Source organism: Aedes albopictus, chromosome 2, assembly GCF_035046485.1.
Source record: "Aedes albopictus strain Foshan chromosome 2, AalbF5, whole genome shotgun sequence".
NCBI classification, from domain to species: Eukaryota; Metazoa; Arthropoda; class Insecta; order Diptera; family Culicidae; genus Aedes; species Aedes albopictus.
This window is the reverse complement of record NC_085137.1, coordinates 409,714,506-409,738,376: the sequence shown is the minus strand read 5'-3', so window position 1 is coordinate 409,738,376 and position 23,871 is coordinate 409,714,506. Positions and strand designations below refer to the sequence as shown.

The 23,871-nt window shown below is 40.3% G+C and overlaps 2 protein-coding genes across 2 annotated transcripts in view; one reads left to right on the top strand and one right to left on the bottom strand.

Moving 5' to 3' along the window:
- The window catches only part of LOC109417983 (uncharacterized), a 515,951-nt gene that overhangs the window by 354,622 nt on the left and 137,458 nt on the right, over positions 1-23,871 (bottom strand). The gene's annotated exons all lie outside the window — the stretch shown is intronic.
- Positions 20,600-21,937, top strand: LOC109426742 (calphotin). The gene is made up of 2 exons (XM_019702278.3): positions 20,600-21,139; positions 21,208-21,937. The coding sequence occupies exons 1-2, from the start codon at positions 21,125-21,127 to the stop codon at positions 21,805-21,807; spliced, it is 615 nt and encodes a 204-aa protein (XP_019557823.3). The 5' UTR covers positions 20,600-21,124; the 3' UTR covers positions 21,808-21,937.

The window sequence follows — 23,871 nt, the reverse complement described above, 5'->3', positions numbered from 1 at the left end:
ATTTTAGAAATCTTATTACCCAGATTCCTGTTAACTTCGAAAGATGGTGTCTTCGGCAAAATTGATCAGTATGACATAGACTTACATAAAACGGGAACCTTGTTTTGGAATTCTGCCACTATGTGGCACTAGTAGAGATGCGAATTTTGGAAATCTCGTAGCTCCGAATCCTGATAACTTAGAAAGATGGAGTCTTCGACAAAGTTGATCAGTATGATATAGACTTACATAAACGGGAAACTTGATTCGAAATTTTGCCACTAAAGTAGGGGACATTTTCATTTGATTGACCACAAATAACTATCATAAAAATCTGGTGTTATTGTTTTGTCGCATCGTATATCTACAACTTTGAAAGTAGTGAACAGAACTCAATCAATTTAATACATATCAAAATCCCCGTAAATCCATGTTGGCTGCCAAAATTCCAGCTAAATCGGCTTACTTGAAACCGAATAACATATCGTCAAACTTCGGCATTTTGTATGAAACAAGACAGGTGGTCTTATTGTTTAGTCCGACACTGTACAAAGGAACACTCATGTAGGCTTATATACAAAGAATCGCTTTTGTGATTCTTCATTACTATCCTCATACTAATTAGAAAGTTGCACGACAATTCGCCATGCGCCTGTCAAAATATTAACTGTTTGGCATATTAAGATGCTAGTACATAGAGTCAAATATTTGACCAAAAACAAGCCAATGCTCAAACATCTGGTATGGCTAGATCGAACTTTCGTTTGTGTCAGACGTGTACTCTTAAGTTCATTTCATGTCTAATATTTGACTATTTGGTGCCTTACTCTTCAACGTAATGCTTTTCTAGTACTTCTGCAGGTATTTATTTTTTCCTTATTTAATCAATACAATAATTGATATAGAGTTTATTTTTTCTACGAATGCATAAATGTGTACACTGCGTGGCAAGCAAAGTGATACACTATTTCCAGATGTCGATAAAATGTTCCGACATTACCAGGAATCGAACTCGCCATCCCCAGAATGGCGATCTAAAATCTTATCCCCGAGACAGTCCTTAAGTCTTAGCCAAAATGAAATAGTTGTAACGACATTGAATGATCTGCTGAGTGATTCCATAGGAAACCAATCGGAAAATACAACTGACTGATGATTCTAATTTACTATTGGGATTTCTTCATAGTTGCGTTGGGACTACTCCAGGACTTTCTTCTGGAATAACTCCAAAAAGGTTTCCGAGATCTGACATCTCGTAAGATTTCGATTGGTTAGCGTCTGGTTGGTCTTAGTATGCGTTACGAAGTATTTTGTGAGGATTAATTCCTCAAGGATTTTTTTAGGATTCCTTTACGTAGTCAAATTGGATTGTTTCCCAGTAAGGCCTCCAGAATTACTTTTCTGTAAAATTTTGCTTGGGTATCTCTCCAGCATGTTTTTAATTCGTCTAGTAGTTTCTACTGGTATACTCTTAAAAGTTCCACCGAGAATTCCTTTCGAGTCCGACCGACATCATACCTTACCTTACCGATCAGGCTAAGGCCGGGGTGGCCTCTGCTGTACATAGTAGCCGCCTCCATTCCACTCGGTCCATGGCTGTTTGTCTCCAGTTCCGCACTCTGCGTAGGGTACGCAGATCGTCCTCCACTTGGTCGATCCACCTAGCTCGCTGCGCTCCACGTCGTCTTGTACCGGTCGGATGACTCTCGAGAACCATTTTAGTCGGGTTGCTATCCGACATCCTGATGACGTGACCCGCCCACCGTAGCCTCCCGATTTTCGCGGTATGGACGATGCTTGGTTCTCTCAGCAGCTGATGCAGCTCGTGGTTCATTCGCCTTCTCCAAGTCCCGTCTTCTATCTGCACTCCGCCGTAGATGGTACGCAACACCTTCCGTTCAGAAATCTCCAAGGGCGCGTTGGTCCTCTGCACGTAGGGTATATGTTTCGTGCCCTTAGAGGACGACCGGTCTAATCAGCGTTTTGTAGATGGTTAACTTCGTGTTACGGCGAACTTTATTCGATCGTAGAGTTCTGCGGAGTCCAAAGTAAGCACGATTTCCTGCCACAATGCGCCTCTGAATTTCTCTGCTGGTGTCGTTGTCGGCGGTCACCAGTGAGCCCAAGTACACGAATTCCTCAACCGCCTCGATTTCATCACCGTCGATATAAATTCGGGGTGGCGGGCGCGATGATTCCTCCCTGGAGCCCTTTGCCATCATGTACTTTGTCTTCGACACATTAATGACTAATCCGATTCGTCTGGCTTCACTCTTTAGTCGGATGTACGTTTCCGCCATGGTCTCAAATTTACGAGCAATAATATCAATATCATCAGCGAAACCAAGCAGCTGAACGGACTTCGTGAAAATCGTCCCACTCGTGTTTATCCCCGCTCTTCTTCTTACACCCTCTAAAGCAATGTTGAACAGCAAGCACGAAAGACCATCACCTTGCCGTAACCCTCTGCGAGATTCGAAGGGACTCGAGAGTGTCCCTGATACTCGAACTACGCACATCACTCGATCCATCGTCGCCTTGATTAATCGTATATCAGTTTATACCAAAATCCGTATTAGTGCATAATCTGCCATAAGCTGTTCTCCATCGATTGTATCATACGCTGAACAAGTGATGTGTGGGCACGTTGTATTCGCGGCATTTCTGCAACACCTGGCGAACATCTGGTCCGTTGTAGCGCGTTCACCCATGAATCCAGCCTGATATTGCCCCACGAACTCTCTTGCAATCGGTGATAGACGGCGGCATAACATTTGCGCGGTAGTTCCCGCAATCCAACTTGTCGCCCTTTTTGTAGATGGGACACACGATACCTTCCATTCATTCCTCCGGTAATACTTCCTCCTCCCAAATCTTGGTAATGACCCAGTGTAGTGCTCTCAACAGTGCTTCTCCACCGTATTGTAGAAGCTCGTTTGGTAGTTAATCTGCTCCAGCGCGGCTTTGTTGTTTTTCAACCGGCCAACCTCCTCCTCAATCTCTTGGAGGTCAGGGGCCGGAAGTCTTTCGTCCTGTGCACATACTCCTAGATCTGTTACCACGCCACCTTCGGTACTTGCAACGTCGCCATTGAGGTGCTCATCGTAATGCTGCCGCCACCTCTCGACCACCTCACGCTCGCTCGTGAGAATATTCCCGTGATTATCTCGGCACATGTAGGCTTGTGGCACAAAGCCTCTGCGCACAGTGGTACCGCCATAGGCCAAAAATCGAAAAATTGATTGTCTAATTTATGAGTTTGTATAATTTTTATAAATCAATAATGTTCCCAAGAATGCAGAAAATCCATTTTTATGTAAGTTTCTGTTGCATATTTTGCATGAGAGCGTGGGTACTGTTATGCAATTTTACATTCTTTAAATGTGTCGAAAAATTACATGACATTTGAGTTGTACTCCGCGTCTTCGTATAACAAAAGCAAGTAGATTTTCAATTGGTTTTCAACGCAAAGAATCAGAATAGATGTTTATCTTCCAATTCGAAGCGCTAAAACCGGATCTGGATGTTTTTGGACCAATGGGGATGTGAGCTATAGGCACATAATTTTACCAATAGAATATATACATAATAAAAATTCATGTAACATTTCAAACATGTTCTTAACCACATTTAATCAATCGTCCGCCAGCAAATGATCAGATTTGAGTAGGAGAATCAATCTGTGAAGGTTGTAGTTGCAAATATCTGCATACAAGCTTGCAGGATGTATTATAAGTTACCCGTTATTTTTATAAAAAATATGTATTAAAATAACTACAAAATTATATATATATACTCGATTTTCTGGAATTGTCTTAAATGCGTACCAAAATGACTGAAATTTTTACAGGAGATATTTCAAAGCTTTTTACAATAATTGAGGGTTATTTTATTTGAAAACAATCTTTGGAGATGTTTTTTTTTTAATATGAACAAAAAATACACTTCTGGTGGTATTGAGGTATTCATACCTCAATAGTTGCATAACAACCATTCGTATTTGGCCTCGTCAAAACTTACCTCTGTAATTGTGGAATTTGATAAGAAGTTTTGCATTTGCTGCCAACATTTGAAAAATTTCCTCAAAATCCATTCAGTACCTAATACTGTAGTGGTGGAAGAAGAAGGAGTAAATACACTCTTTTAGTAATATTTACTAAAAGAGCGTATTTTCTCCTCATATTCCTTTTCCAAATCGGAATATTTGATAAATTCATTAACGTTAAATCTTAGTGTACAAATTGATTTCTTTTAAAATAGCAGGCGCTGATTGAATTGCAATGACGAGGGGTATTTGTATATATTTCTTTTATTAGGTTAGAGCTATACATGATTAAAATTCCATGTACTATATTACTGGATAGCAGTTGCAATGCAATTGTAAGAAACAAATACGACTGGACAGATACTTGAATCTTTTTTATTGTGCAAAACGCAGGCCCATGAATTATATGACAAATAACTGTGTAAAGCAATATTTGTATGGTTAAAAATTTTCCTTTTACGTACGTTTTGTGAATTAATCGTGAATATTTGTTTGAAATAATTTCCAGAAATAATTGACTCTGTAATTGCACTATTGTTACTATTGTTTCAGAATTATCGCTTTTGGGCATTAGGTACTGTATTTATACATACTAATTCGATATGTGATGATTTTTTTTCTGTGTTTCGACAATGCAAACTACCTTATTTCTGAAAAATATTTAGATTCATATATTTATTTTATTGCAGTAGAAATAGAACTTACTAATAAAATCACAATTATAATGCTAATACTGATTCTATTCACAAGAATCTATTATAATACAGTCGTGCTATACATGTTTTAACGTGCAATACTTAGCAGAAATTCCTCAAAATTCGACCCACTCTTCATAATAATTAAAAATATTTGATTACTGATTTCTGTGCAAAATAAAGGTTTTTTTTTTAATGATATTTTCATTTATCATAAATAAAAATGTTTAAAGTTCATATTTTTCAAGTGATGATCATGAAAATGAACTGGAATATCCTTTTTTTAGTCATAACATGCTATTTCTGGTCACTTATAATGATTCTGCCCTTCAAAAAACGAAGAAAATGATTTATGACCGCTTCCCTGAACAAATGGAACCACTGTGCTGCGCGAGCGGTTCAGCTTCTCGTAGAACTTTCATGTGTCCTTAGCGCGGTACAGCTCTTCCATCACTTCGCGATCTCTTTCTTCCTGCTGGCGCTTCTTCATCCGGAAAACTGAGTTCTGCCTGTTCCGGGCCTGTCTGTAACGTGCCTCATTCGCTCTCGTACGGTGTTGCAGCACTCTCGCCCATGCTGCATTTTTCTCGTTTTTCAACTGTTCACATTCGCCGTCGTACCAGTCGTTTCTGTGATTCGGAGTCGCGAAGCCTAGTGCTGTAGTCGAGGTACTACCTATGGCGGATCGGATGTCCCTCCAGCCATCTTCAAGTGTAGCTTCGCCAAGCTGCTCTTGCGTTGGTAGGGCCACTGCTAACTGCTGCGCGTAGTCTTGAGCCACTTCTACGTTACGCAGCTGCTCGATGTTGAGCCGCGGCGTTCGACTTCGACGCGTGGTGATAACTGTCGAAAGTTTTGAGCGCATGCATACAGCGACTAAGTAGTGATCCGAATCTATATTCGCACTGCGGTATGTGCGGACGTTGGTTATATCAGAGAAGAATTTACCGTCGATTAGAACGTGGTCGGTTTGGTTTTCTGTTTGATGGTCGGGGGATCTCCAGATGGCTTTGTGGATATCTTTGCGGGGGAAGAAGGTGCTTCGGACTACCATACCACGGGAGGCTGCAAAGTTTACGCATCGCTGGCCGTTTTCATTCGATACGGCGTGCAGGCTGTTTCGCCCGATTACCGGTCTGTACATTTCCTCCCTTCCTACCTGCGCGTTCATGTCGCCGACAACGATTTTCACGTCACGCGGCGAGCAACCATCGTATGTTTGCTCTAACTGCGCGTAGAACGCTTCTTTCTCGTCATCGGGTCTCCCTTCGTGTGGGCAGTGGACGTTGATGATGCTGTAGTTGAAGAAACGGCTCTTAACTCTCAACATGCACATCCTTGCGTTGATCGGCTGCCACCCGATCACACGTTGTCGCATCTTGTTCAACACTATAAATCCTGTTCCCAGTTCATTGGTGGTGCCACAGCTTTGGTAGAAGGTAGCCGCTCGATGCCCGCTTTTCCACACTTTCTGTCCAGTCCAACAAAGTTCCTGCAGCGCCACGATGTCGAAGTTGCGGGGATGTAGTTCGTCGTAGATTATCCTGTCACATCCTGCGAAGCCTAGTGACTTGCAATTCCATGTTCCAAGTTTCCAATCGTAGTCCTTATTTCGTCGCGTGGGTCTTTGCCGATTGTATCGAGTCGTATTTTCTCCTATGTTATTCGCAATGGGGATTTTTACGGGTGGCTTATTGGGCCTACGCCAACACTCCTGTCTCGCCGGAGGGCCATCGTGCCAGTTCTGTTTAACGTCCCAACCAACAGTGGGACGACCACGCCCAAGTAACAATTCCATTGCTGATTGGTATTGATTGATTTTTATTGAGGTTTTATTACAGAAATAGTTAAAACTCACAGTTTTATGACTGCTTTTATGAAAACCATTGATAAAATGTTTTATAGTATACTTGAAGATATCCATAAAGACAAATTTCAAGAGTAAACAAAACTTTCCGATATCAATCATTATTACCACAATAAAACTGTTAAAACTCTCAACAGATGGCGATCCGTTCGATTAGTAACGACATCTGTTGGTGGAAAAGCAGAACTACGACACTGCTAGGTTTATTGCGGTCATCATAAAAGTAAACTTGCTTTCGTTTTATTTTCGCTAATTACGGTCGTCGCCATATTGAAGGATGAGCTTACGTGAATGGAAAATAGTTAATTTTGCTTAAATTGGCAATGAATTGATAGTTTGCCACCATTTTCATAACATGCTCACATAAATAAACTCTCTCTGCTGAGTTTTCTTGTGATTCGAGATGGTTTTACTAAATTCACAAATTGATTTATTTCATTCCAAGATGATAATATTCACTATTTCCGAAGCGCATTAATTTTATGATTCTGCAACCCCAATATTCACGGTAAATTCGAATGCGCATAAGCCTACCAGCACGATAACTACTAAAATATAACTTTGAAATATTTAATATTAGTTTATTCGTGTGTGATAAATCGATTACGACACATACATTTATACAAAACAGCTCTCTTTATGGGAAAGACAGGAATAACAAAAACCGAACCATCTCCCGAAGAGGCAGCCAATTAATCGTCCCATAATAAATTAAAAAGTTTCCATAAATAATTCGAAAATTACCAATAAATAATTAGGGGTGGAAGCAATAATAAACTAGAAAAGTTCCATAAACAATTCAAAAAGCGCATAAATAAATCGAAACTTCCCATAAGTAATTGATTTTCTAGCAATAAAAAATGTAAGAATTTCCACAAATAAATCAACAATTGCAATAAAAAACTATATTTTTTCCAACAAAAATTTTCGAACATACTTTATTATAGAACTATGATAGAAAGACTGAAACTATTGCAATTTAACAGACAATCGCTTGCTGTCCGAACTCGCTAACGCTCGTCGGACTTAAAAAAGGGATAAAATCTCTGTTCGCATTATACCGGGCAAATTCTTGGATCTGTGGATTGCCTAGAACCGAATCGACGCAGTTACGGCGCATCGGATTTCGGAAACATCGGCGGCCTTCTGCCGCCTCAGTTCCTCAATCCTCTATGCGGCTTCGCCGCATGGCTCAGCCGGTACTTTTACCTTGCTCATCAGTTCCTATTTATTGTTAAATTTTCAATTGCTTTTTTGATGTTTTTCAATTGGGAATTTTTAAATTATTTATGGAAAAATCAGATTTATTTATGGAAAATTTTAACTGTTTTGGTGGAAAAAAGGTAGTTATTTATTGCAATTATTGAATTATTCGTGGAAATTCCGACGTTTTTTATTGCTCGAAAATCAATTATTTATGGGAAATTTTGATTTATTTATGCACTTTTTGATTTGTTTATGGAAATTTTATAGTTTATTATTGCTCCCACCCCTACTTCTTTATTGGCAATTTCTGATTTTGTTACGGAAAATGATTACTTTTTTATGAGTCGTTTATATTTTAGCCTCCCGAAGACGCAATCGTGGTCAAGCGCATTCATTCGACATTTTTGTTCCGGACAGTAGTTTGATCGCTTGTGTTGCGAATGTTGGAGACAAAGGCAGCCGAATATCGACAAAAAGGTGTCAAAGACTGTGATCGCTAACAAGACTGGTCCCATTGTACGCAAGTCTATGTCATACTGATCAACTTTGCCGAAGACATCATCTTTCTAAGTTATCAGGATTCTGAGCCTCGAAATTTCTAATACTTGCATGTTCACTAGCGCCGCCGTGTGGCAGAACTGCGAAACAAGTGTCCCATTTTATGTAAGTCTACATATGTCATACTGATCAATTTGGCGCTGTCCATAAACTACGTAGACTCAGTTTTGGCCATCTCAGAACCCCCCCCCCCCCCCCTCTCGTAGACTTTCGTTCATACAATTTTTTTTTAAATTTGTATAGCGGACCAGGTTTACTATACAGCGCACCACTTCCGAAGGTCCGACGCATGGATTTGGAGAAAAATCCAACTTCGCTAGTCGAAAACTCTGATTTTCAACTAAATTGAGAATAAGCTGATTCATATTTGTTTCTATTTAAAAGAAATTCTTTTAGATGTAGGTATGTATTCAATTAGGCCTCTCCAATAATTGATTCCACTGGGGGCACTCCGCCTAGCATTTGACGCTATAACGGTGACGCAGTATTACGTAATCGTTATCGACCGTTTCCCAACTCGCTCTCAATCTCGATTGATTCCGTTTTCCGTCGTTTTTCTCCACAATCCCATCTATTTACCTTTGACCTACCGAGCGGTGGTTCATTTGCCACCATGTAGCGACTAAACTTCATTCAGTAACAGTCAGTGCATGATTCGCAGCTTCCTTGTGCGCTGCTTACGTCATCATTATCAGCATCGTCCTCGAATTTCTCCTTGCCATGCCGTAGGAACTAGGTGGAAGGTCCGATTCATGCGCGCGCTTTTTGGTGGGAATTCGCGAATGGCCAGGATGGAGCGTACGGGTTCGAGGGTGCAACTCCAAGTAAGGGGACAACCGGCCAACCCCTGTGAATGAACGAAAATGCGCTCAGAATGCATGTGCTGGCGCAATGTGCAGCAGCATGCATCGGAAAACGTTTACCCGGGGCATGACCTAGTTCGGTGTCATTGAACTTTACATAGGAGGAGTACATAAGTACTAGTAAATGGCTTCGAATGCAATTTTTATCATTGGAAAGTTAGATAGCTCGTAAATATGGAGATTGATTTTTAACGTCGAGTGAATTGATGTTTTTATTGCTTTTTTCTGTACATCTTTGAGACCGAAACTAAAAAAAAAGTATCAGATGGTAATATTTCCAACAATCCTGCCGGAATGCTTGCTTTTGTTCATAATCTATAGATTTATATCAAGATATATCAGTGCTTAAAAAATAGAGCTCCCTACTAAACTTTGATATAAAACCGATTACAATGAAAGTTTTATGAGGAAGTACTGCAGATAACATGGCGTATCCGCTTAAGTAGGAACTTCAGAGAATACAAATTTAGCTGCCACAATGGCCGACTTGTTCCCCTACTCACTATTTCAAGAGCACCAATCTTAAAAATTCGTAAACAAATGCGCACGATTTGGAAAAGCTGCCTCTTTTTGCAAGTGAGCAAAGCCAGGATAAACAAGTGCGGCTAGGTTTGATGCTTCGTTAGTAAAATTTGTGCCTCTAGAGTTTGTATGCAAAATTGCAATGGGTTTTCTTAATGTTTCACTTTAATTATAAAACATATTCGTTGGCATGTAGTCTATACTGCTTTTGGTACATTCATGGGCTATTCCTGGCTTTCAAAACTATTCTGGTATCAGAACCTTCAAGGAATACAGGATCAATTCTTGTTGCTCTTCACTCTATCGGCATAATTCTTTCACGATTGTGTCTGTTACACCGAGTATCTCTATGTGTTGCTAGTAGGGTGTTCACTGTCATATATATGGACCCCAATGTATTTTGAGGTATGGGTCGCAAAATTTGTAAATCTATGGGTATTTTTAATGTAGCGAACGCGCGTGGACTATACTCTACGCTACTCTTAGAGCCGCAGAGTGCAATTCTCATAACTTAACAACACTAACTTGGTGATCTAGATCATCCTCCTCCAAGACTTCTTCCAGGAATTACTGCTAATTCATCTAGGAATACATCAAGGGATTCCTATAGAAACTGAAATTCTTCCACGGTGTCCTCCAGAAATTCTTCCAGAAATTCCTTCACAAAATCATCCCGGAATTCCTCCAGCAATTCCTACAGGAGTTCTTCCAGGATTTTTTCACAGTGATTCCTCCTGAAATTCCTCAAGGGATTCCTCATGGCGTTTCTCTAGGAATTGTCCAAGGGATTGCCCCTCGAATCCTTCCAGGGATGCCTCCAGAGATTCCTCCAGGATTCAACTAAGAATTCATCCAGGAGTTCCTCCTGAAATTTATCCAAGGATTTTCCGATAATTTTGCAGCAGATACAACCAGAAGCTTCTCTAGGAATTCCATCACAAATTCATTCAAAAATTCCTTCAGGGACTTCTCAAGAAATACATCAAGGGATTCTTCCAAGGCTTCCGCTTGGAATTCTTCATGGAACTTCTTCAGGAATTCTTCGACTAATTCCTCCAACTATTTCTCCATAATTTATTTCCGTAACAGCTTCAAGAAGTTCTCTGGAGAGTCCTCCCAGAATTCCTCCAGAAATCCTCATTGAATTTTCTTACGAAATCGTCCACTTTTTTTTCCAGAAAATATCTCATTATCATTCCTCATGGAGTTCCTCCAAGCATTCCTTCAGGATTTCCTCAAGGGATCCCTCAAGAAATTCCTTCGGGGAATTCTTGGAGGATTTCCCGAAGGAATTCTTGGAGGCATTCCTGGGGGGGATTCCGGTAGGTATTTCTGGAAGAATTCCTGAAGATATATACTGAAAATCCCTGAAAGTGTTCCTAGAAGAGTTTATAACGGAATCCCTGGCCAAATTTCTGGAGGGGTTCTTGGAGCAATTTCTGACGGAATTATTGGAGCAGGTCTTGGAGAAATTCTTACTGGAGTTCCTGTAGAAAAACTTGAAAGAATTTCTGGAGAAATTCCTGGACAGATTCTTGGAGGAATTCATAGCAGAAGTCTTGGAGGAATAACTGGGTAAACTCTTTGAAACATCCTGGAGGAATTTTTGGAGATTTTTTTTTTTGTTTTGTGGAATTGCTGGAGAAATTCCTGGTGGGATTTTTGGAGGAGTTCTTAACATAATTCTTGGTGGAATTCTTAGACGAATTCTTGGAAGAAGTCTCGGAGCAGATCTTGCAGAAATCCCTAAAGGAATTCTCGGAGGAATCCCTAGAATTGTCCCTGGAGTATTTTCTTGAGGAATTTCTGGAGGTTTCCTGAAGAATTTTGGAGGTATTGTTGAAGGAATTTCTGGAGAAATTCCTGGACCGATTCATGGAGGATTCTTGGAAAATATTCTGAAGGACAAACTCAAAGTGCTAATAATTTACCCATCTATACATATGTACGTTGAGTTATTTGAAAACCATTCTGAAGGAATTTTTGAAGAATTTTTCGGAGGAATTGTTGGACAAATTTCTGGTGGGATGTTTGGAGGAATTGTTAACATAATTCTTGGAGGAGTTTTTGAAAGAAGTCTCGGAGCACATTTTACAGAAATCCGCAAAGAAGAAATTTCTGGAGGATTTTTTGGTTGGATTTGAAGGAATTTCTTGAATTTCTTGAAAAACTCTCTTGGGGTACCTGGCAAAATTCCGTAAGGGATTCTTAGAGGAATCCTTGGTAGAAGTCGTAAAAGGATCCCTGGTGAAATTTATGTACGAATTCCTGGAGGGATTCCAAGAAGAATTCTAGGCAGATGTCTTGGAGGAATCCCTGGATGAATTCTTGGAAAAATTCCTTGAGGAATTCTTGGTGGAAATCCTGCATGAATTCTTGGTGTAATTACTGGAGATATTGTAAGAGGAATTCCTAGAGGACCTCCTGAAGGAATTTCCGGAGAAATTCATGCGTGAATTTCTTGGTATAATTTCTAAAAGATCTTTTTAAAGAATTCTTGAAGAAGCTCCAGGAAGGATTTCCGGAGTAATGCCTGAAGGAGTTCCTGGAATAATTTCGGGAGAAATTTTTGGCGTAAGGATTTTTGGAGGAAATTTCTGAAGGAATTCTCGGACGATTTCTTAAAGTTATCGCAGGAGTATTTTTTAAAGGTTTCCTGAAGGACCCTGGAGGTATTCATGGAGGAATTTCTGGAGAAATTCTTGGAAAAAATCTCTGAGTTTCCCTGGCGAAATTCTTGGAAGAATTTTTCGAGGAATTCCTGAAAAAGTTCCTGGAGGGATTCCTGAAGAAATTTCTGTAAGAATTCCTTGAAAAATTTCGTGACGAATTCCTGGAAGAATTTCTGGAGAAATGCCTGAAAGAAATCTTGGAAGAATCCCTGGAATAATTTTTAGAAAAATTTTTGGTGGATTTCCTGCAGGTAACTCGAGGAATTTCTGGAGGAATTCCAAGAGTGAATCTTGAGGAATTCTCGAGGACCCTGGACAAATTCTTGAAGGAATTGCTGGAGGAATGCTTGGAGAATTTCTAGGCAGAAGTTTTGGAGGCATTCCTGGAGGAATTATTTTTGAAGAAGGATTCTTTGAGAAATCCTTGGCAGAAGTTTAAGAGGAATATCTGGAGAAATTCCTGGAGGAATTCTTGTAGGAATTTTTGTAGAATTCTTAGAGGAACTCCTGGAAGAATTTTTGAGGAAATTCTTGAGAAATTCCTGGAGGAATACTTGGAGGAATTATTGGCAGAAATTCTTGGAAGAATACCTGGAGGGATTCTTTAAGAAATTCTAGGCCAAAGTTTTGGAGGAATTCCTGAAGGATTTTTTGGAGGAACTTTTGGGAGGAATTCTTAGAACAATTTCTGGAGAAATTCTTGGAGAAACTCCTGGAGGATTTTCTGGAGGAGTTCTTGGACGAATTTCTGGAGGAATGCTTGGAGGAATTCCAGAATTAATTCTTGCAGGAATTCCAGGGGTGATTCCTGCAGACATTTCTGAAGCAATTTCCTGGAGAATTTTCTTGAAAAAAAGCCGAAAAAATCCATGGAGAAATTGCCGGAGCAATCCCGAGATAAATTCTTGGATTATTTTCTGGAGTAGTTCCTTAAGTAATTTTTGAGGATTTATTTAAGAGATTCTTAGAGGAACTTTTAAAAACTTCCCGGAGAAATTTTTGAAGTAATACCAGGAATAATTTCAGTAGAAATTTCTGGAAAAAAAATCAGGAGGATTTCACTGTGGATCCTGGAGGAATTCAAGGAAGTACTTTGGAAGCATTCCTGGAGAAATTCCTGGAGGGGATCTTGGACAAAATTCTTGGCAGAAGTCTTGGAATACAACCGAATCGTTAAAGGTTTTTACTGATAGAGTAAAGAGAAACAAGAGTAGAGCCTGCGGAACTTTAACGTCTTAATTCCAGAATAGTTTGGATGACAAACAGCACTAAATGAATGTAGCAAACTAATTACACGGTCCGACAAAAAATCCACTTTTGTTTTGTTCAGCTTTAAATTTCTCGTTTTCTGATTGGTCCCAACTAGAAACTCATAAATCTGGAGTTTTGACCCTCCCCCTCCTGGGAGAGCGGGGGGGGGGGGGGGCGTTGATTAGAAAATTTTGAAAAATCCAAAAATTCAGAGGTTTTTCGATCGCCATTTCAGCTAAATGCACGATATCAAAAAAAAAAATAAGTTGGCCACGGAGCTTTAGGGGTTGTGCAACTACCAACAAAATTACACGAAGATCTGTTAAGCCATTCTCGAGAAACGGTGTTTTTACGAAATGATGTTTTAAAGATTTCTTATATTGCACGCAAATAATCCAACGACTATATGGCACAACAATTGCTGATTGAACCATGCCGTTTAGCATCATGGTGTTTTCGAGGAAGTTTTTCACTGCAATAACGTGCTTCTTTTAACCTATTGGTAAAAATGATCAATCCCCCTAAAAGTGAGATAGAAAATTTACTTTTTGAACTTTTCAAGATACAAGGTTGATGTCTTCACAAGAGATGTAGAAAATGCTGTTCTGGATAACTTTGTCGAAGACGCCAAATTCGTAACTCCGTTAGTTTTCGAGATACGTTACGTTTTTATTACCGGCGGACCCTTGAAAGTGGTTTTTTTTTCTCAATAACTTTTTTCACTTTCGATTCCACAATTCTTTTTTCACAGTCTCCAATAAGTCAATCATTTTGACTTTCTAAATAAGACAGTTACTTGTACTTTCGCACTTGTATGAGGTAATTTGCTTACAATTGCCTATAAAGTAGCGCGGGGTAAAAGTTCGCCCCTAACAGTCTCCACAAAACTATTAAGCGGAAAGACAATAATTTCGTTTTTCATTGCTTAACGATTCCCTAACATGTAACCTTCAAAACATAGTACTAGATTTTGTCGAGTTCTTTTAGTGGCACTAGTAATAAAGCTTTAAATGCAAGTACTTCAATGCAAACCCATACATGCTGCTGCACATCATACTGTGGCATTTTCGATAACTTGATGAATGGTTAGCAAGAAAATAGTCTCAGACCATATCTGAACCGGTAGTGTTCCGAAACCGGTTCCGGATGTCCCGCCGGATGTGGCCAAATATAATCTAATGACCGGCTATCAAGTAGGCTAAGAGCACAATAGGCACTGCCGGTCGGTAGTGCCGGAGCCTGCTTGCTTCGGCTGTCCCTCTGAAAGAGGCGAAATATAAAATTGAACCAAAGCCATGCACCGAAGCGCTGTTGTTTGGATAGGCTAATGAAATCAACAAAGAAAAAGTCTCATACCATATCTTAACCGGTAAGGTTCCTGAATTGGTAACAGATGTCCCGCCGGAAGCGTCTTGATATAATAGTGAACCAAAAACATACATGCGGCACGTGAATTCGCGGTTGTTTAGATAACCCGATAACAGTTGGCAATAAATAGTTGCAGACCATATTTGGGACAACTGCACTGAACGAAAACTCCATCCCGAAATCGACTGATTTGTCCGACCATCCAGTCCAAATTGCCAAAATCGTGTTTTCAAATGATGAATCAATCATACAGCAATCATCCTAAAAAGCGGATGACGATCATCTTATTCGCGTATGAGTCGACGCACGCTATGTGAATGAATATTAGTTGCAGAGCGAAGGCCACACAGATGCACCGAATTTATTCATCGATAGCGTAGCAAGTTCCTTCATCGTGACACTCGGGACGTTGACGATTAAGCGTCGCATGTCCTATCCTGGACATGCCATCTTTTTTGAAAAGGGTGCTCGCGAGAGCATCCTGACCACTAAGCACAAACTTTTTTGAGAAAGCTGGCGATGACATTATTGTTATCAATCGCTAAAAAACAAAGTTGCTCGACCATATGGTCGACATTCTATTTTCATATCACTGTCATCCGGTTTTAGGATGACATCATTCGGTCGGTGGAACATACGGTTTCCGACCGAATGTCGTTAAGGGGCGTGATCGTATCGCCTCTCAGTCGATCTTGGGCGGGGGGTTTCGTTCAGTGTGGTAGTGTTCTAGAACCGGTTCCAGGTGTCTCGCCGAAAGTGGCCGAATGTAAAAGAAAACTAAACCAATATTCGCGACACATCAAATGGCTTTTTGGGTATCCTGATGAACAGTGAACAAGAAAAAATCTCAGATCATACTTGGGAAAACTATTAGTATCCTGGAATCGGTTCTGGGTGTCCTTCCGGAAGTGATCAAATGTAAAAGGGAACCGAATTCCATGCATGTGATGATTGTAGGCTATTCGGGCTCGTTTGGAAGTTGACCATCAATGTAAACTTCTTTTCCCGATCAGCCTAGATAGTTGTGAAGTGTCGGTAGCGGTTGTCTCAATTGGTTAAGAATACCACTAGGGACCGCCTGATCCAGTGGTAAGAGTCCTCTAAACAGGTGACCCCTATTCCATGGTTTTATGCGGCTTTATGGTTACCGTGCCAAGGAATGAATGGTTAGGGGGGTCTAATAAAAATCTAATCACAAATGGAGCCTGTAGAGAATAAAGGCGCCCTCCACAGTATTACGCCCTTACTGCGCTAACCGGAGCAATGGTGCAGTGGATGGAATACTTTGGTAGTACGGTTCATGGATAACTTAACATAGAATTGCACCTAACCCAACTCTGCATGAGCAGAATTTGTCATGAATTGACTGATTGGCATGTGTCAGATCAGGAGTCTCCATTTGACCTTCTTTGCACTTCTGAGTGTTCATTCGCAAACTTTGCGTATTCAGGCGTCCCTGAGCGTCCCTGAAATTGTCTTATTTAGAAAGTCAAAATGATTGAACTATTGGAGACTGTGAAAATAGAATTGTGGAACCAAAAGTGAAAAACCCAGATTAATCCACCTAGTGGTGATAGTGCCTTTCTCGTCGAATATATACTCTAAGATATTTCCGTCGCCATAAGCCGAAGTGTTCCTGAATCCTGAAAATACTCTAGAATGGAACAAATATCATTTTCTTCTTTTGTCACAGTGCTCGTTCGTCAATGAGGGGGTGGAGTTGATAAATAATAAATGTATATAATGAAAAAAATACTCAAAAAATTAAGCAAAACCGCTTAATTCATCGGGTTTTGTAAGAAATTTTCTGGAGAACTCTTCACCTTAAAATTTAAATTTTTTTTGGTTTTTCATTTGTGCCCTTTCTCAAAATATTGAATTCCGACCCAAGATTTCCAAGGGGGGATCCCTCTTGACTTAAGAGAAAATCGAAATTTGTGTCAGCCTTGTTCAGAAAAGCACCTTATCAAAGTTATAATCGCATTTGGAAACTTATTGATGGCTCATATTCCTATGTTATGTATTATGTTAAACTTATAAGCAGAGCTGAATAATATTATACCTCTCAGTTAACTGCTTGACCACCTTCACTAGCACTGGATGCCGAACATTATCAAGACATTTCAGCATTTTTTTCTGCACAGTTTAGCCTTTACTTTATTATCATTGGTTATACTGCCGTTCTATAACATGGGACAATTGAGCGTGGAACGGCAGTATAAGATTCATGTAAAAATTGACAAAAAAGTGCAAGCAAGTAAAATTTTCCATATTAAAACCCATTTAAATTTCAACCGTATTACAGAGCGCGATGGCTCAACCAGTTGTATCAAAATTGTGCGCAGTAATTTAAGTCGCAAAAGGGGATTTTTTTTATTCTTAGCAACTTAACCTCTTTTACAGCTCTTTTGTCCACTAGGCACTACGTGAGCGATTCCAATTGGCGGCTGCACTTACACTTGTACAGTGCCTAAATGTATTCTATTATATTCTTATTCAACTATATCGAACTGGTTTGCCTTTGTGCTGCTTTCACTTTTCTTCCCTGTCCTTGGTAAAATGATGAGCACGATGATGAAATGATGTATGGCTGTTGTTCCTTTTCCAGTCCGATTGGGGGTCGACCATTATGGGTTGCCGTTCGCCGATATCCAATTATCCGGGTCCGTTTGAGCTATGAGATCTCAGAAGAGGGTCAAGTGCCAGCCGCTCTCGGGGGGAAGAGCAACTGACGAAGTGGGATCGAACCCATGACCATCCGCTTATGAAGCGAACGTGTAGCCACTGCGCCACGGGCCCCGGCAATCAAAAGGGGATTGATGCTATAAAATTAAAATTTTCCCATACAACGTTGATCCATCCTACTGTATAATTACGCCTCAGGAAAATGGTGGGATTTGACAAGATCGTTTAAATGTTTATCAAGATTTTGTTCGTTTACGCATATGTATCGCTTGCATCGATTTTGTTTTGTTGTAATTTCAGCGATGCATCTAATCCTGATTCTGCAACACTGCCGGTAATCTTAGGTGTGGTCAGAGCTTGGGTCAAAGACTATTTTACTGCTGCCCGTTTATCGAACTTCCGGTGGGACACCTGGAACCGGTTCCGGAACACAACCGGTTCAGAAATGGACTGAAACTATCTTACTGTTTACCGTTCATCTGGTTATCGAAAAAGCCGCTCTTTGATGTGTCGCATGCAAAGGTTTGGTTGACTTTTTTAGTTGGCCACTTCCGGCGGGAAACCTGGAACCGGTTCCGGTACACAACCGGTTCAGATATGGTCTAAAACTATTTTCCTGCTTATCGTTCATCTTGTTACCGCAAAAGCCGCTGTTTGATGTGTCGCATGCATGGGCTTGGTTCGCTTTTTTAGTTAGCGACTTCCGGAACACAACCGGTTCAGATATGGTTTGAAACTATTCTCCTGCTTACCGTTCATCATGTTATCGAAAAAGCCGCTGTTTGATGTGTCACATGCATGGGTTTGTTTTACTTTTTTAGTTGGCCACTTCCGGCGGGACACCTGGAACCGGTTCTGGAACACTACGGGTTCAAATATAGTCTGAAACTACTTTCCTGCTCACCATTCAGCTGGTTATCGATAATGCCGCTATTTGACGTGTCGCATGCATGGGTTATGTTCACTTTTATATTTGGCCACTTCCGGCGGGACACCCGGAACCGGTTCCCGAACACTACCGGTTCAGATAAAGTTTGAGACTATTTTTCTACTTCCCGTTCATCAGATAATCGAAAATGCAGTGGTTTGATGGGTCGCATGCATGGGTTTGTTGCATTTTCATATCTGGCCTCTTCCTTGGGTACCGGTCCGGAACACCTAAATGGCCATAACTCCGGAACGGCTGGACCGATCTGAACTATTTTCAATAGGAAACAATGAGGCAATATACTGCGTCGAATGAACCATCGGTCGTTGAAATCAGTTCATATTTACTATCTAAAAAAGAGGTGACCTTTTTGTACACATACACACACACACACATACATACATACACACACACATACATACACACAGACATCATCTCAACTCGTCGAGCTGAGTCGATTGGTATATAACACTTGACCACTCCGGGGGCTCTATCAAATTTTCGTTTTTGGAGTGAACATATAGCCTTTCGGTACACCTTGGTGTACGAGAAAGGCAAAAAGATATTGAGGAAAAAACACTTTCAAGAGGCCGCCGGTAATAAAAACGTAACGTATCTTAAAAACTAACGGAGTTACGAATTTGGCGTCTTCGTTATTCAGAACAGCATTTTCTACAACTCTTGTGAAGACATCAACCTTGTATCTTGAAAAACTCAAAAAGTAAATTTTCGATCTCACTTTTAGGGGGATTAATCATTTTTACCAATAGGTTAAAAGAAGCACGTTATTGTAGTGAAAAACTTCCTCGAAGACACCATGATGCTAAACGGCATGGTTCAATCAGCAATTGTGCCATATAGTAGTTGGATTCTTTGCGTGCAATAGGTATAAGAAATCTTTAAAACATCATTTCGTAAAAACACCGTTGCTCGAGAATGGCTTGACGGATCTTCGTGAAATTTTGTTGGTAGTTGCACAACCCCTAAAGCTCCGTGATCAACCTTTTCCTTTTTTTGATATCGTGCGTTTAGCCGAAATGGCGATCGAAAAACCTCGGAATTTTTGGATTTTTCAAAATTTCAAATCAATGCCCCTCCTCTGTCCCAGGAGGAGGAGAGTCATAACTTCAGATTTATGAGTTTCTAGTCGGAAGCAATCAGAAAAAGTGAAATTCTGAGCTGGGCAAAAAAATTGTCGGACCGTGTTATTATTGCAATCGCAGGCTCTTTTTATTATAATTGCCTAGATTATATTCGGCATGCATTCGCTACAATGAAAGTGTGCTAAGATTTACAGATTTAACTATCCATACTCCAAAATACTATGAAGATCAATTGTATGCCAGTGGAAGTATAAATAACAACACAAAGAGATTCTCGTAATATTATGGAATACGATACAACAGAAATAATCGTGAAAGATATACACCGATATAGTAAAGCAATACAAGAGTAGAGCTTGAAGGTCTGAATTCCAAAACAGTTTGGATGACATGGATCACTAAATGAATGTTGCTCAGTTATCAGAATTGCATTGTTTGTCGAGATGAACTCAGTTAATTTGGTTATTTATTACAGGCGATCTTAAACAGCTTTCCTATTACTCTTCTGAAGAAGGTCAACTCAAAGAATTGTTTCTTTGATACGCCAAGGTAATTGCAGAACTGATATCCATACGCGTGACCTGAAGCACGCACGAACGCGCGCAAAACTGTAGCACCGATATCGTAAATCAGTTTTACGACTTCTTGATGGCAGAATTAGGCTTTAATGGCATGTTGTTTCGGTTGAGTTGTTTTGCCGTCAATATTGGATTTGCCGCTTAGAAACCCACCGAAATTTATTCTCAATCCTTGGGATCGTTTCCGCCTTGAGATTAATTTCAACTGATTTCACATGCGACGAGACAGAATTCACACTTCATACTATAGTTAATCAGTCGCAACTCACCAGAGGGTACTGTTCCAATTTTTAACGACATCAATTACACGTTCGCATAATGCATTATTCATGGGGTCGTCGTTTGGGTGACAAGCTGGGCCAGACGAAAATATTGTACCCCATTTGTATATAACGACGTCAGCGACCATTCCGAAACATATTAGCATTCAACCGATTTGCCGTTTGAAAGAAGCAATGCAAGTAAAATTGCATGCGCCGCTCTGAACTATATGTGGGATCAACCGCCGGGGTGGCGCTGAGGAGGACGTTATTGGTTGTAGGTTACTGATGCATCGGCTTTGGTCGATTGATCGAAAGAGTTGGTGCCGCTGGTGCTCGTCGAGGACACTAGCGAAAGTGACAAAGTTGTCAAATTTTGCGGTTTTATGTAATTCTCTCGTTATTATGCTGACCAGCAATGTCACCCCTGGTCGCACCCGTGAGGTAGTGGGAGAAACGACTTATAAACGGATGGGCTCGGACAATTGGCAATCACTGCTTAGTCAATCGATTGTTCGCAAATATCGCTCCTCCCAAGTCCAAAATGTTCGCCAAATTGGTAAGAAGCTTCAAAATTTAGATGTTGTCGAAGAATGTATCCTTACCCATTTTCTGATTTTGTTTTAGGTTTTCGCTGCTTGCCTGGCTGTTGCCGTCGCAAAACCTAAACCAGGACTTCTGGGTGCTGCACCTTTGGCTTATAGCGCACCTCTTGCCTACAGCACGCCATTAGCCTACAGTGCACCTCTGGCATACAGCGCTCCATTCTTTCAACAAGGACTCCTGAGCACCGCTTACTCGCAAACAGTCGGGCGTAGTTACGCTCCGACTCTTTACTCCGCGGCAACTCCTCTTACTTACGCTGCTGCCGCTCCGCTGAACCCAATCGCTCCTGCGCTCCCACCGCTAACCTACGCCGCTGCTGCAACTCCTTTCTTCGCTCCAGCTGCACCAGCTTTTGTTCCCTCAGTGACGCCAACCATTGCTCAGACTCCAGTTGTAACTCCAGCCGTTGCCGTTGCAAGAACTCCAGTGGTTGCCACCCCAGTTGCCACTCCCGTTGCTGGGACGCCTGTTGCAGTGCCGAATGCTGCCGTTGCGCCCGCCAATGCTGTCCCTGCAACTCCGGTTGCCCCAGTTGCCACGGCTGCTCGATTGACTGCGGCCGCTCCGGTTCCGTTCACTACCTATGGAGCTCCTGAGGCTTCAGCTCCGGCAAGAGCGTAATCCAATTTGATGTGATATTTTAGAGCAATTTGTGCAATTTATTGTTTGCTAGTGACATTAGTTTGTAAGTTTTTTTTGTTTCTTTTACATTGCTTAGTTAATTCTTGTTTCTCATCAATTGATCATGATTTTTAAAAAAAATGAAATATGGGCTGTAGTTTGATTATTGTTCAGAAAATCCTAAGCATATCTGATTCTCACAAAGTTAGTTGGACCCAGGTATTCTTGCTACCTACTCATTCTTTTAGAACGTCTTTTTTGTTCTTCAATTAACTAACTTAATTTACAGCTCTTTTGTCCACTAAGGCACTGCGTGAGCGATTCCAATTGTCAGCTACATTTTACACTTTATACAGCGTCTGAATCAGTGGTGCTCATCCTGCGGCCCGCGGGCCGCATGCGGCCCTCCAAGCCTTAAGATGCGGCCCGCGGAGTACTTTAAGACGAATTGAAATTTTTGAACGATTATTTGAAATAACTCGTTAAATTTATAAAGAAATCAACCAAAAAATATTGCTGATCAATTTTCACAGTGTTGAACACAAGTTAAATGATAAATAAACAAAAAGAATAATCCGTTCTGGTAAGATTCGAAATCGCAACTCCGAAATATTTCGGCATTTCAGTTAAGTCACGAAGCCAGCTTATAGTTATTTATAAGTGGCACTAATCAAATGAAACTTTGTTAAACATGTAATCTTGAATCATTTAAAAATTGGTAGCAGTTTTTAAGCGCAGTCAATGCAACGCTGAGCAAGTATTTTACATATCGCCTCTCCGAAGAACATAAAAACACAAAGCACAAGATTTTCGACAAAATTCTTAACAAATCTCAATTGATTGCCAATATTGTTTAATTTCACTGTTTGTTTAAATTTCTATTATAAGACTCCAAGCTAAACTCCTGAACAAACTTAAAGAAAAAAAATCGCAGGCGAGATTCATAAAGCGTCTCCTGTGCCCTTTTGGAGAGACTTTTGGATACATTTTTGAAGAAACTCCAGGAAACATTATTGGAGAAAACTTTCAAAAACTCTTAGCGAAATATATGGAAAAACTCAAATCATCCTGGAGAAAATAAACCTGATGAAACTCAATGACAAAGTTGTGGCGATACTGCTTGGAAATTACAGGAGCATCTCCTAGAAAAATGTTCCGGTGCCACTCTAACAGAAATTTTTTAAACAACTTAAGAATAAATTGCTCGAGCAACAAAAAGAGAATTTGCAGATTCCAGGATCAACTGCATCAAGACACAAAAGATGCCTAGAACGCCTGAGGAAAATTAGAACAATAAATTTGAAGAAACTTATGCAGCAACTTTTGAAGATAATGTTGAAGAAACTTCCGGCAACAATTGCTAAAAACCTAATTTTTGAAGAAATTCAATGATGAAGTATTTCATCAACTTAAGAAGAGACTTATGGAAAGAATTTACTGAAATCTTCAAGAAACTCCTGGAAAATTTTCGGAAAAATCCGGAAACTATTCTAGGAGAAATTCTTGGAAACGATTAATGAGGAATTCCTGAAGTAACTTCAGGGCAGTTCCAAAGGCAAATCTAAGAGGAGTTCTTGGAGGTGTTCCAAGAGAATTCTAGAAAAACTAAAAGAAACTTCAAGAAAATTTTCGAAAACCTCCACAAGAAATTTCAGAAGAAAATCCAGCAAACCTTTTTGGAGCGAATCAAAAGAAATTCTTGTAAAAGCTGCTTGACAAGTTCTTAAAGTGGCTTCAAAGCAATTCTAGGGGCAACTTCTAAATTGTTTGTTTGAATTTCAATTTGAAGCTCAAACGTTTTTCTCAACCAAACTTATGAATCTGAATTGAAAATTTCAGATTTTTGATAAATATGCTTTAGAATTGTTCTTTTTGTTATTTTTGTGCATCAATGTTTTATGCGGCCCGCAGGTCGATCCCGAATTGCAAATTCGGCCCGCGGTGTCCTCCAGCCTGAGCACCACTGGTCTAAATGTATTCTATTGTTATTCTAATACAGATCGGACTCGAATATCCGGAGTCGGATTCTGGCGCTTCTTAATATAGTATCTCGCTAAAGGAATG